Source organism: Rhinatrema bivittatum, chromosome 19, assembly GCF_901001135.1.
Source record: "Rhinatrema bivittatum chromosome 19, aRhiBiv1.1, whole genome shotgun sequence".
Classification (NCBI taxonomy): Eukaryota; Metazoa; Chordata; class Amphibia; order Gymnophiona; family Rhinatrematidae; genus Rhinatrema; species Rhinatrema bivittatum.
Genome location: NC_042633.1, coordinates 28,136,215 through 28,150,664, shown reverse-complemented (window position 1 = coordinate 28,150,664; position 14,450 = coordinate 28,136,215). Strand labels below are relative to the sequence as shown.

The window sequence follows — 14,450 nt, the reverse complement described above, 5'->3', positions numbered from 1 at the left end:
GTTAAGAAAAGGGAAAGGCCAACTGTATTGAAGGTGAAACAAAGGTCCAACAGGGCCAGTCCTGAACCCAACCCATTAGCTGACTCCCTATGGAGATCATCTAGGAGTGCAGCACATGCTGCACAGTCTCACAAACACACCCATACAGACACAATCACAGATAAACACACACGCTGCTGCTAATATCTCAGAATCAGAGAGCAGATAACTGCCTGCTGTCAGTTTTCAAAACAACACAGCCTGATCTTTCTGTTCTATGTCTGTATCTAAATGTTATAAAAGTTTAATAAACAATAAATTAAAAAAAAAAACGTACAGAAAAGCAGAGAAAACTGCTTTTCTGCACTTCTTTTCTTAACTAAAAAAAAACCAACCAAAAACCTCAGCAGACTGCCGAGTTATGAGGACCGACGCCGGTAAACTCAGTGTCAGCTTTCATAACCGGCCGTCTGCCAGTAATGAAAAAGGATGCCGCCATTTTCCTTACTGGCAGATGGCCGGGACCCCCTAATTTGAGTATTGCATGGCGCCCCCTTTGCATGAGCTTTTGATTGCATCGGCCCCAAAGCATCAAATAATCAGGGTCATGTTTTAAACTGTAATGTGTCATTATCGCAGTGTAAAGAAGGAGCCCGTTAATTGTGTTTGTATTTTTTTTTATCATTGTACCTCACCTGGAGGAGCCTTTTAGGCTTGAGTGGGTTTATAAATGTGAATGAGAGACACGGAAAGTGGGGTTGTGGGTGTGGTCGTGAGAGCTCATTGGTTCTGCTGGGAGGGTGGGGCTACAGGAAACAGCAAGCTCCTCCCTCCTGGGCTATAAAAGGGGCCCAATAGCAGCACAGAAAGTTATCCTGCAGGGAACAGATTGGAGACCTTTTGCTGCTGGTTCTGTAGGGTTTTCCCTCGTGCCTATTCTTACCATGAGCTCCCAGATCTGCCAGAACTTCCACCAGGAGAGTGAGGCTGGAGTCAACCGGCTGGTGAACCTGCAGCTGCAGGCATCTTATGTCTACCTGTCCCTGGTAAGTGGGGGGGGGGGGAGTGTGTGTGAGGAGCCTGCAGCTGGGACAGTAGGGGGGGGGAGTGTGTGTGAGGAGCCTGCAGCTGGGGGGGGGGTTGGTGTAGAGAGACTCCTTCATTCCCCCTTCTGTTCCTTTACCTTGCCTGCTAAGGACTAAAGAGTGAGGGTAAGTGTGAGAATGCCAACGCTTCCTACCCCCTTCCCTGGGATGAGTGTGAGGGCACTGCTATGTAGGGAGACTTTTTTTTTTCTTTTTTTTTTTCTCTTTCCTATGGTAAGAATAGAGTGGGAGACTGAGCAGCCCATGAGCTCTGCTCATTCTGCTTTCTCTCCTCTCACTGCCAGTCTGGCACCATTAGGTGTCCTGCTCATGACTTGTGCAGTCTGTGCCAGTAGGGAGGGCTAAGACTTGGCTTGTTTGAGCTGGAGGAAGGGTTAAGGAGGCTTCAGAAATGGCAGCTTCCTGTCTCTCTTCTCTGGAGCCTTCTTACCCCCACCTCTAGTGAAGTAGTCACTTTGTTTGGGGGGGGAGGGGCCTGTAACTAAAGCTGCTGGGCTGGAGGGGCAGGTCCAGAAGGCGGCCCCTCACGTATCCTCTCTCCCAGCCTTTCCTCCCTGGGTGTGCTCTGCAATCCTTCATTAGTGGGTGAGCTGCAGGGGCTCTGGGATCCCCTGCTCTGCTGGATTCTGGCACCAGCTGTGAGACTTCTCTCTTACTCCTAACCCCTTGGGAGGGCTTGGCTGCACCTCAGGCTTTTTTGGGGGGCTCCTGGCTCAGGGGATTTAAATGAAGGGAAGGGTTCAGGCTCCCTAGGAACTAAAAGGGTGGGGCTGGCATTCTCTCAGCACTGCAGCCCCTCTTATGGGGGGGGGAGGCTTTAGTTTCTAGCACCTGCCTTTACATGGCTTTTCTTTGGGGGGGGGAAGGGGATATAAAGTTGAAAACAAGGTACATTTAATATAAAACCCTCCTCTTCCTTCCTGGCTGTCCTCATTTTGTGCTATTGCAGTGAGCAGGGATGGGGGCTCTTGGCTGTGCTATACAGGATGGGGGTCTCTGTGCTCTCCTGGGGGCTTGCTTACTCTTGTACTGCTGTTCTGTTCCAGGGCTATTACTTTGACCGGGATGATGTGGCCCTGGCTAACTTCTCCAGGTTCTTCCGGGAGCAGTCTGAGGAGAAGCGAGAGTGGGCAGAGAAATTCCTGAAGTTCCAGAACAAGCGTGGGGGGCGAGTGGTCCTGCAAGATGTGAAGGTACCTGAGAGGGAGCAGTGGGTGGGCTGTGAGATGCACTCCCAGCTCCTTGTGGGGTGAAGGTGTTGCAGATCAATGTCTCGGTTCCTACCTTCTCTCCTGATTAAGAGCCTTAGCTCTGCTGACCTTGCTTATGGCACTAGCAGCATTGTCTGCACTGTCAGGAGTCTTTGCTAATGACTTAGGCATGGAAACCTCAGGTGGTGTCCATGAGCATCCACAGACAAGGTGCTACCTTTCCTTAAAGGTGCCTGTTTACCCTGGGCAGCTGCATAGGCTTGGTGGCTTCCTTTTCTGCTGCTTACTGTGCTTCTCTTGCAGAAGCCAGAATCTGATGAGTGGGGGAATGGGACCCAGGCCATGGAGCATGCCCTGAAACTGGAGAGGATTCTGAACCAGGCTCTGCTGGACCTGCACAAGACTGCCATGAGCCATGCTGATCCCCATGTATGTATCTCCTTCTTAAAGACTGAATTAATGCAGTGCCCTGCCTCAGGAGTAGTGGGTGTGGGGTGGTTAGACCAATGCAGTTTATCAGTCAGTGAGCTACATCAGCACTGGATGTAGGGAGACTCCAAAGGATAAATGACAGGTGGCTGATCACATGGGGCTTTGGGTATTCAGTCACTTAATGGGACCTGTGCCTGGATAGGTAGAGGCTAAGGAACTTACAGATGAACTGCATTTCCTCAAACTGATTAGATGGGCTACTGAGTGAGTGGAGAAGCCAGACAGCTTGATCTTATTTCCTGTTCTGCTTCTGGACAGATGTGTGACTTCCTGGAGTCCCACTTCCTGGAGGAGGAGGTGAAGCTCCTGAAGAAGCTGGGAGACCACCTGACCAACCTGAAGCGGGTGCAGGCAGCAGAAGTAGGCATGGGCGAGTACCTGTTTGACAAGCTGACCCTGGGTAAGGACTGTGACTAGATCACAAGAGAAGCAGCACAGTCCCCTTGGAGCACCACTCTTCTGGGGCCATTCTCCCACCCTTCTCCAGCACAGACCAGTGGGTGTTGTACTCTGTAACTGAACTGGAAAATAAAAAATGTTCTTGACACTGGCTGTGTGGTGGCTTTGCTGTGGGGGGTGTCCACCAATTGCACTGGAGGCGAAGATGTAATCCTTAAGGGGGATGTTCATGCCTTGGCAGAAGCTGGGGAGTTCAGAACTTCATATGGCTCTGGTTTTCTAAAGTAATGTGGCTGCTGTTAGCTCATGAAAATGCCAAGAAAGTTGCTACTTTAAGAATAACCTTTTAAAGGGGGAGGATGGGACTAGGACTGGATCCTAAGGCTGTACAGCTCCTTTTTGCAGCCCTGGTACAAACTCTACCCCAGAGCCTGCTTCTAGAACAGTCTGTAAGTCAGAGGGGTTGTGGGCTCTAGCCTAGGGCTGAACTTGAATGATCCACAACAAGGTGACACCCAGGGCTGGTCCTGGGACTTGCAATGCTGTGGTCAAACCAGGGCTGGTTTAAAACTTCTACTTCCATGTGGATCACCAGCAGGAGAAGTGGCCCTTGAACTGCACTCAACACATCCCCTCCTTATTCTACTTCCAGGCTAAGCACAGGGCTGTGTTCTGTTATACAGATGAATGTAGCTTGGGTGACTCTGAAGCCTGGTATTAGACTTGCCTGGAGTGTGGGTGCAGGGCTGGGTACTAACAGCTGAGTTACTGGTGCTGGGGGTGACTGGGCAGGACCTCTGCTCTCAGCACAGCTCTGGGATGAAGGGGGCCCTGTCACTGCTCTAACCTGGGCCCTCCTGCAATGGAAAGGGGGTTTGTCTAGGCAGACTCTCTGCCTTCTCCCTACCCCTAGCAAAAGTTGTATCTTCTATATCAATATAGCTTCCAGGCTCTGGTTTTTCTGACTCCTGTGGGGGTTTGGCTCTGACCTCTTGCCTTCTGCAGTGGTTGCTCTACACTCACACTATCCTGTCTGCACTGCATTTATTACTCCTGTGTACTCCCCACTCGTCTCATCTAGATCTTATCCTGAGTTTTCTCTCTATTTCCTGCTATCCCTGGTCCCCTCTTTACTCCTGCTCTTGCTGTCCTTATTACTGCCTGTCATGCTAACTCTGACTCCATCACGAACGTCTATGCTCTCTTGCCTCTTATTAAATCCATCAAGACAGGAGAGGAAGAGTGAAACTACTGCTCACTGGTTCTAGCTTAACCACAAGGGAGGCAGGGTGACTTCCTCATGCATTGTCCTAGGCCCTATCTCCTATACACTGCAGCTGCAGACAGCTTGACCTAGAAGCAAGGCCAGCTCTAGGATTAGACAATTACCTAAGGTGCCCATACAGTGGGGCTTTCCTTGGCTATTTAAGGGCTGGGGTTACCCCTTCATCTTTGGACTAGGGCTGCCATAATTCTGGCTTGGTCTCAGTATCTCCTATCATCTGTGATCTCCATTCAGGTACTCGTATGCATGGGTTTTTGGGGGGTTACCCTCTTCAGTGTGCAGATGCCACCTCCCATGTATACACTGTCATGCACCCTCTGCTCAGTGTAGCCTCTCTAACAAAAGCTCTACATCTGCTGTTGGGAGTCTTCCCCCCCTTTGAAGAATGGTATCAGGTCCTTGCTCAGTACCATCTCTCACTGGTACTGCACAGCTTGCTAGTTTTTTGTATCTAGAACAAACCCACCTGTAGCACATACTCCCCCCCCCCCCCCCCCCCCAAGAATGGTGCAAGAAATGAAAAACAAATTCTTGTTACAAACATCTATTCTAGTTCTTTCTTAAATTTATCCTCTGCATGTCAGATGGACTTGCAGCGAGCATATTCTAGTAAACCATGCACGGAACAGCTACTTACAGACCAACAAAAATACATAGATTCAGATTGTATGGAGGTGAGAATCAAAATAGTGGTATCCATGGGTCTGTATGTAACTAGGTGAGACAAATGGGTTAATCTTCAAAGCAACCTGCATGCACCCTCCAATGTATGTATAGCTACACCAGCAGAGCTATAACATGTCAGACTGAGGGTCCAGTAAGCCCAGCATCCTGTTTCCAACAATGGCCAATCCAGGCCATAAATGAAGGAGGGGCACTTTTCAAGTTGGTGGGGTTGGAAGAGATGACGCTACACTGGTCTACAGCCCCCCCACCCCCAAGTCATAAGTGCCCCGTCCTTCCAGTAGTAAATATCTAGAGTATCAGATTGCCCCTCTCTTTCTCTCCCCTCCCACTGTGTTCAGGACCCCTCTGCTTCCTTGTCATGCGAGACTGAACCCTCAAATGTCTTAAAACTCAATCTCCAGACTTGCCCTCATCAGTACCAGCCCTAACGATGCACGGGTAACGTGCCATGATCAGCCTTTGCAAAATGTCTCCTTGTACTTCATGTGCACAAGTATGGCCGTGCATGCGTCCTGGCTTCTTAAAGTTTGCGTTACTTGCATGCTCCTTGCATACTGCATTAAGCGATTGCTTTTAAAATCTACCTTGGTGTCCTAAGAACTTGATCATGATGATCAGTTATGTAAGACCACGACTCCTCCCCCCCTGGCACTAAAAAATGAAAGCAGAGCTTGGGTATAAATTGTAAGCACTTCAGTCTATAAAATGAATGCAAGGAATGTGGTGGTTTTCACTCTACCCTGTCATAACATCAATGAAAAGTGACGTATAATTCTCTCACCCCAGCACTCTCGCAGCTGTCCCTTCAGCAAGGCCTCTGCACTCCTACCATTAAGTCAGATGTATAGGGAGAAAAACCTAATATAAGGTGAACAAAAATTCATATTAAGTAATAAAGAAACTCTCTAGTAAGTGTCAACTACTTGTACCTAATAATCTACATGCTCTATTACTATGTGCATAGTGTTAAAGCCTGTGTTCTCCCATTCTACTATAAGCTAACTTACGATATTCAGACATTACACAGAACATGATATATAACAGTTATTTCACTCAACTCAGGGCACAAATTCATTCACACATTTTCCTCAAACTTTGCTGTCTTCATCTATAATGAGACAACAGTAATCAAACATTTGAGCTAAAAACGGGGTTTGGATCCAAAATTAAGTATATCAGATAAAAAAAAGGAATAAGTAGGGAAAAATAAATCTTCAGGTTCTGTATCTAGCAGAGCAGGCATCATCTTGATAACATGTGGAAGAAAATAACTTTTTTTTGGTATGTGAGATTTTAACAGCTTACAACAAGACAGACTTCTTCCCTCTTTTCCTCCTGCGTCTATGAAACTGACATTTTCCAACTTTGCATTAAATTGTTTGTGACCAGAGCAGACTGACATGCTATCAGAAACCTGGTCAATAGGATTGGTAGACGTACCCTTGATACACACGTATTCTTTTTGTCACTTTCCAAATCTAACAAAATGAAAAAATAACCCCTAATCCCATTCCCAAAAAAGTGTTACAGTGACACAATATCCTGTACGTGATGCCAAATGTAAAAGGTTAGGCTGAGTGGTTATATATTACATCATAGAACACAGTGTACAAAATCTTGAAAAAGCAACATTTAGTTTACTAAATATGGTGAATATATGGTGTATATAACCAACAAAGAGAATTATCACACGGCAGTTCAGCAATATTGCTTTAATCAATACAAGTAAATAAAATAATACAGATATAATTTATACAGAGAATACTCTCATCATAGGTCTTCTTTGCTAGGAAACAAAAGACTTACGAGCTCAGGAACCCCACAAACCAACTGTTCATTCTCTGTCTGTGGCTCATTCAAAGAATCACTGTTGCACACAGCTTTTTACATCTCCTTCTTTCTTATTTTAAGCCAGCATCTACAAGTTAGATGTTTCAATTTGCACCCATAGCTCTCACATTAGCCATCTGGAGCTGTTAAATTATGGCTAATTAAGACTCAGTTACACTGAGATTTATAGCCCAACTATGGCTATTCAGGAGGAATCCTGTACCAGACTCTTTCACCAGTGTAGCCCGGGCGAAGGAGGCTGCCATGTAACATTTTCCTCTTGCTCCTAGCAATATTTTCTCGCTTGTTATTTTTCTACTCACAGACACAGTGTACTTGCAGGGCAGACATACACACATGCTTTCGCAGACAGCTCGCACAGGGAGAGAGACTCACAGAGCAGACATCTGCACACGCATTTCCAGGCAGCACACACAGGGAGACAAAGTAGACAGAACACCTGCAGAGATTCATGGAGTAGACACCATACATATGTAGCACTCTCAGAGAGGCACAGAGCAGAGACCTTTACAGGCAATACCCAAGGGGAGTCACCTTCAGGATGTGCCTTTGCTCTGTGATTCCCTGCACACATCGGCTTGGTTTACTAATAATCTGCCACATATTTGCAGAATTAGGTACTGCAGAAGAGTCATAGAACAGAAAGATCAGGCTGTGTTGTTTTGAAAACTGACAGCAGGCAGTTATCTGCTCTCTGATTCTGAGATATTAGCAGCAGCGTGTGTGTTTATCTGTGATTGTGTCTGTATGGGTGTGTTTGTGAGACTGTGCAGCATGTGCTGCACTCCTAGATGATCTCCATAGGGAGTCAGCTAATGGGTTGGGTTCAGGACTGGCCCTGTTGGACCTTTGTTTCACCTTCAATACAGTTGGCCTTTCCCTTTTCTTAACTAGAAAGTCAGCTCTTGCTGTCAAGGGAATTGTTATTCCGATGTTTGAGGTCATTCCTCCAGGACAGGGCTGAGCAGCTTCACACAGGGTCTACAATCCTTGCCACAGAGGTTACTGTATGGAGTCACTCAGGGCTCTGTGCTCTCACTTTTACTTTTTAATATGCACGCTCTGCCACTGGGTAATATCATCAGGAAAGCAAGAATGAAGCCTATTCAGTATGCAAAGGACATTCTGCTTTCTTCAACTAAGATAAAGATCATGTGGAGCAAGCAGAGAAGCTGAATCACTCCCAAAACAGCGCACTCAGTCTAGCGCACTGCTTGATGTAAAGTTGGATGCACATTTTGGACGCACTAGAATAATTCCTGATTAGCATGTCCAAACCCCAGCATGTCGCTAATAGCGCTCATCACATGTAAATGCCATATAGATGAGGCTATTAGTCCTAATGCAAAAAATTCCTGTGCGCCCTACACAAACGTTTAACATGCAAAACTTAACGCCAGCCCTGGAGCTGGCATTGGCTTTACGTGCTCCAAGCTTTCACAGAAAAGCCAAACATACTGCTACTCCTACTTGATATGATCACGATACTAAGTAGTAAGAACAACAGAAGGTAACAGCAGGAAATAAAATTCTTGAAGGTGGTCAGGTTAGGAAAAACGACGCTCAATTTACGAACATCTGTTTTCCTAACCCACGCACGCCACTTCTCCTGGACACCTGGTGCCAAGGATGCTATAGGGATACACAAGTGAGCCCTAGTGTGTCCTTATTAGCACAGCAGCTTCTTAAATCGGGTGCCCAGGAGATGTGGCTGTGTGAACTTTACAAAAAATGGGCGGCCAGTGTGGATGCACATTTTCACACATAGCTTATTGCATTGATCCCGATGTGAGGGACAAATACTCGACTGCAGAACACCTCACCTCAGTCACCAATGTGAAAAACCTGCAGAGCCTCACAAACACAGGACAATTGATCCCAGGTTAGCAAAAGAAAGGCACAGACAAAAAATTCAGCTGGAAACCGCAAGAAGGAAGACTCTGATTGCAATGTGACACTGGAGAAAGAGAAACAAGAAATGCATTTCCTCCGATGCTGTGCAAAGTACTAAATGTGAGAGGGAAGACCAACAGCGACAATCAAAGACTTCCCTCAAACTCTCCCTGCTCCTGGGGAAGCAGCAAACTATGGGGATTCAGCCATGGGACCAGCATGAGAACCTGATGCAGGGCCCTGCTCCTGCTCCTCTGTAACCCATAACATTACTGTTACTATCAGGTTGTATGTTGTGCTCGGTTTGGTCCCCTTTTATTTTAGTCTTTATGGATATTACTTGGGAACACTTGTGCAACAGCAGCAATCTGAAAGGGCCTGAGTTACTAAGGCTGTTCTCCCAATCGGTGTCTGAACCATCTTAAAAGGGAGGAGCTTTCTTTGCATCATCCAGGTATGGGATGCCCCCTCCTGAGGGGCTCATAAACTCAGATCCCTTCTCCCTAATGAAGAGGTAAAAATGCAGAGGAGGACTCTGGGCTCTTACTTACCCTTCCACAGTCACATTAGTAGCGTTCAAGTCTCTTTCGTTTGCATCACATACGCAATCCAATAATTAGGGTATTGCATGGCACCCCCCTTGCGTGCATCACGCGAGCGTTAGGAAAGTGGGCGCTGACTTTTCAGAGTCTGCTTTCCGTGCTTTTGATTGCATCGGCCCCTAAAGCATCAAATAATCAGGGTCATGTTTTAAACTGTAATGTACACACTATGGGTGACGTTGAACCACTTTCTCTACTACACACACATATGTAAGAGAACAGCAAACAATTTTATTATTGCAACTGTAATGTGTCATTATCGCAGTGTAAAGAAGGAGCCCGTTAATTGTGTTTGTATTTTTTTTTATCATTGTACCTCACCTGGAGGAGCCTTTTAGGCTTGAGTGGGTTTATAAATGTGAATGAGAGACACGGAAAGTGGGGTTGTGGGCGTGGTAGTGAGAGCTCATTGGTTCTGCTGGGAGGGTGGGGCTACAGGAAACAGCAAGCTCCTCCCTCCTGGGCTATAAAAGGGACCCAATAGCAGCACAGAAAGTTATCCTGCAGGGAACAGATTAGAGACCTTTTGCTGCTGGTTCTGTAGGGTTTCTCTCTCCATTCTTACCATGAGCTCCCAGATCTGCCAGAACTTCCACCAGGAGAGTGAGGCTGGAGTCAACCGGCTGGTGAATCTGCAGCTGCAGGCATCTTATGTCTACCTGTCCCTGGTAAGTGGGGGGGGGGGAGTGTGTGTGAGGAGCCTGCAGCTGGGAGAGGCGGAGGGGGGGTGGTGGTGTAGAGAGACTCCTTCATGCCCCCTTCTGCCCCTTTACCTTGCCTGCTAAGTACTAAAGAGTGAGGGTAAGTGAGAATGCCAACACTTCTACCCCCTTCCCTGGGATGAGTGTGAGGAAGACGTTTTTGGTTTTTGTTTTTTTTTTCTCTTTCTTTTGGTAAGAATAGAGTGGGAGACTGAGCAGCCTATGAGCTCTGCTCATTCTGCTTTCTCTCCTCTCACTGCCAGTCTGGCACCATTAGGTGTCCTGCTCATGACTTGTGCAGTCTGTGCCAGTAGGGAGGGCTAAGACTTGGCTTGTTTGAGGTGGAGGAAGGGTTAAGGAGGCTTCAGAAATGGCAGCTTCCTGTCTCTCTTCTCTGGAGCCTTCTTACCCCACCTCTAGTGAAGTAGTCACTTTGTTTGGTGGGGGAGGGGCCTGTAACTAAAGCTGCTGGGCTGGAGGGGCAGGTCCAGAAGGTGGCCCCTCACGTATCCTCTCTCCCAGCCTTTCCTCCCTGGGTGTGCTCTGCAATCCTTCATTAGTGGGTGAGCTGCAGGGGCTCTGGGATCCCCTGCTCTGCTGGATTCTGGCACCAGCTGTGAGACTTCTCTCTTACTCCTAACCCCTTGGGAGGGCTTGGCTGCACCTCAGGCTTTTTTGGGGGGCTCCTGGCTCAGGGGATTTAAATGAAGGGAAGGGTTCAGGCTCCCTAGGAACTAAAAGGGTGGGGCTGGCATTTTCTCAGCACTGCAGCCCCTCTTATGGGGGGGAAGCTTTAGTTTCTAGCACCTGCCTTACATGGTTTTTCTTTGGGGGGGGGGAGGGGGATATAAAAGTTGAAAACAAGGTACATTTAATATAAAACCCTCCTCTTCCTTCCTGGCTGTCCTCATTATGTGCTATTGCAGTGAGCAGGGATGGGATCTATCTATCTAGCTCTATTTTACAAGGTGAGCATTCAGTTATGTTTTAAGTAACAAGAGGGATTAGACATTTGAAAAAGAGGCGGTATAAATAGTTTAACCAAAATAGTATATAGGTACAGGTTTCAGAATTGCTAGTATAAATAGTATAGAAATGCAGGATTTGGAATTGCTAGAAGGTGGGTAGTGGGTAGGGTGGAGGTGGGAGGGGAGTATGATCAGGGGGGGGTGGGTCGGAGAGGGTAGTGGGGGGTGAGATGTATTCGGGAGGGTTAAGTGTCAGGTGGAAAGGCTTTTGTAAACAGCCACGTTTTGAGATGGTTTTTTAAAGACTTGGGATGAGGGTTCATTTCTGAGCTGGGGGGAGGGAGTTCCATAGGGTGGGACCTGCTATTGTTATGGCTCGTTTGCGGGTTGCGTTGAGGTGTGCAGTTTTGAGATTGGGGACGGATAGAAGGCCAGTGTTGGAGGACCTGAGGTTTCTTTGTGTGGAGTATAGGTGTATTGCGGTGTTTAGCCAGTTCATTTCGTTTATTTTTTTGTGTAGGAGGGTGAGGGTTTTATATTGGATTCTTTGTGTGATGGGGAGCCAGTGGAGTTCTTTGAGTGGGTGTGATATGGGAGGATTTTCTGCTGTTAGTGATGATCCTGGCTGCGGCGTTTTGTAGAACTTGGAGGGGTTTTAAGTGGATTTCTGGGAGGCCAAGGAGGAAGGAGTTGCAGTAGTCGAGATTTGAGAAAATAATAGATTGAAGGACTGTTCGGAAATAGTGCGTTTGGAGGAGGGGTTTGAGTTTTTTCAGTGTTTGTAGCCTGAAGAATCCATCCTTAATAGTATTAGAGATGTGGCGTTTAAGTTGGTTGTCTATGGTTATGCCTAGGTTTCTTGTGGCTGGCGTGAGTGAGATTCCTGGGATGTTTGGGACCCCTGGGTTGTTTGAATTTCCTGAGTAGTTTGGGGGGGAGATGAGGGACAGTCATCGTGGATGTGGAGGATTTCTGGTTTGGTTGAGGCAGAGTGATAGTTGAGAGCAGGTGGGATAATTTTGAGCTGAGTTTGCTCCATCTTTCCATGGTGTGTTCTTGGCTGTGCTGCTGTGCTATACAGGATTGGGGGGGGGGTGGTCTCTGTGCTCTCCTGGGGGCTTGCTTACTCTTGTACTGCTGTTCTGTTCCAGGGCTATTACTTTGACCGGGATGATGTGGCCCTGGCTAACTTCTCCAGGTTCTTCCGGGAGCAGTCTGAGGAGAAGCGAGAGCAGGCGGAGAAATTCCTGAAGTTCCAGAACAAGCGTGGGGGGCGAGTGGTCCTGCAAGATGTGAAGGTACCTGAGAGGGAGCAGTGGGTGGGCTGTGAGATGCACTCCCAGCTCCTTGTGGGATGAAGGTGTTGCAGATCAATGTCTCGGTTCCTACCTTCTCTCCTGATTAAGAGCCTTAGCTCTGATCTTGCTTATGGCACTAGCAGCATTGTCTGCACTGTCAGGAGTCTTTGCTAATGACTTAGGCATGGAAACCTCAGGTGGGATCCATGAATCTCCAGACAGGTGCTACCTTTCCTTAAAGGTGCCTGTTTACCCTGGGCAGCTGCATAGGCTTGGTGGCTTCCTTTTCTGCTGCTTACTGTGCTTCTCTTGCAGAAGCCAGAATCTGATGAGTGGGGGAATGGGACCCAGGCCATGGAGCATGCCCTGAAACTGGAGAGGACTCTGAACCAGGCACTGCTGGACCTGCACAAGACTGCCATGAGCCATGCTGATCCCCATGTATGTATCTCCTTCTTGAAGATTGGGGCAAGGCACTGCATGACTTTGGGGTGGACACTGTAGTGCTAACTGCATTTCTTAGATCAGTGGTCCCCAAACCTGTCCTGGAGGGCCACCAGCCAGTCTGGTTTTTGGGATATCCTCAATGAATATGCATGAGAATTTGCAAGCACTGCCTCAAGAACATGCAAATTTTCTCTCATGCATATTCATTGTGGATATCCCAAAAACCCGACTGGCTGGTGGCTCTCCAGGACAGGTTTGGGGACCACTGTCTTAGATGAAACTAATCTAGCTGTCAGTAAGTGAGCTACATCAGTACTGGATGTAGGAGACTCCAGAGGCTAAATGTGTCAGGTGGCTGATCACATGGGGCTTTGGGTGTTCAGTCACTTAATGGGACCTGTGCCTGGATAGGTAGAGGCTAATGAGCTTGCAGATGAACTGCATTTCCTCAAACTGATTAGATGGGCTACTGAGTGAGTGGAGAAGCCACCCAGCATTGTTGCTTAGACAGCTTGATCTTATTTCCTGTTCTGCTTCTGGACAGATGTGTGACTTCCTGGAGTCCCACTTCCTGGAGGAAGAGGTGAAGCTCCTGAAGAAGCTGGGAGACCACCTGACCAACCTGAAGCGGGTGCAGGCAGCAGAAGTAGGCATGGGCGAGTACCTGTTTGACAAGCTGACCCTGGGTAAGGACTGTGACTAGATGACAAGAGAAGCAGCACAGTCCCCTTGGAGCACCGCTCTTCTGGGGCCGTTCTCCCACCCTTCTCCAGCACAGACCAGTGGGTGTTGTACTCTGTAACTGAACTGGAAAATAAAAAATGTATTCTTGACACTGGCTGTGGTGGCTTTGCTGTGTTTTGGGGGTGGGGGGGTTCTGTCCACCAATTGCACTTGAGAAGATGTAATCCTTAAGGGGGATATTCCAGCCTTGGCAGAAACTGGGGTGTATAGAAATGACGGCGGAAGACCAAATGGCCCATCCCGTCTGCCCAGCAAGCTTCACACATTTTTTCTCTCATACTTATGAAGTTATGAAGTTCTGCAGTAATGATGTGGCTGCTGTTGGCTCATGAAAATGCCAAGAGTTAGCTCTTTAAGAATAACCTTTTAAAGGGGGAGACTGGGACTAGGAGTGGATCCTAAGGCTGTGCAGCTCCAGAGACTTTGCTATGCCTTTTTGCAGCCCTGGTACAAACTCTACCCCAGAGCCTGCTTCTAGAACAGTCTGTATGTCTGAAGGGTTGTGGGCTCTAGCCTAGAGCTGAACTTGAATGATCCAGGGCTGGTCATGGGACTTGCATTGCTGTATTCAAATTGAATGAATTGTGGTCAAGCCAGGGCTGGTTTCAAACCCCTACTTCATGTGGATCACCAGCAGGAGAAGTGGCCCTTGCACTGCATTTTAACACCATCCCTCTCCTTATCCTACTTCCAGGCTAAGCACAGGGCTGTGTTCTGTTATACAGATGAATGCAGCTTGGGTGACTCTGAAGCCTGGCATTAGACTTGCCTGGAGTGTGGCTGCGCT

General features: G+C 47.7%; 3 protein-coding genes across 6 annotated transcripts in view; 2 read left to right on the top strand and 1 right to left on the bottom strand.

Annotated features, from left to right (window-relative positions):
* LOC115080181 (zinc finger protein 665-like) overlaps positions 1-14,450 on the bottom strand; it is a 172,387-nt gene that overhangs the window by 106,537 nt on the left and 51,400 nt on the right. The gene's annotated exons all lie outside the window — the stretch shown is intronic.
* LOC115080198 (ferritin light chain, oocyte isoform-like) lies at positions 865-3,338 on the top strand. Its single transcript, XM_029584320.1, has 4 exons — positions 865-1,025; positions 2,132-2,278; positions 2,600-2,725; positions 3,047-3,338. Exons 1-4 carry the CDS (start codon positions 924-926, stop codon positions 3,203-3,205), a joined length of 534 nt encoding a protein of 177 aa, XP_029440180.1. The 5' UTR covers positions 865-923; the 3' UTR covers positions 3,206-3,338.
* LOC115080197 (ferritin light chain, oocyte isoform-like) lies at positions 9,995-13,754 on the top strand. The gene is made up of 4 exons (XM_029584319.1): positions 9,995-10,173; positions 12,326-12,472; positions 12,788-12,913; positions 13,464-13,754. The coding sequence occupies exons 1-4, from the start codon at positions 10,072-10,074 to the stop codon at positions 13,620-13,622; spliced, it is 534 nt and encodes a 177-aa protein (XP_029440179.1). The 5' UTR covers positions 9,995-10,071; the 3' UTR covers positions 13,623-13,754.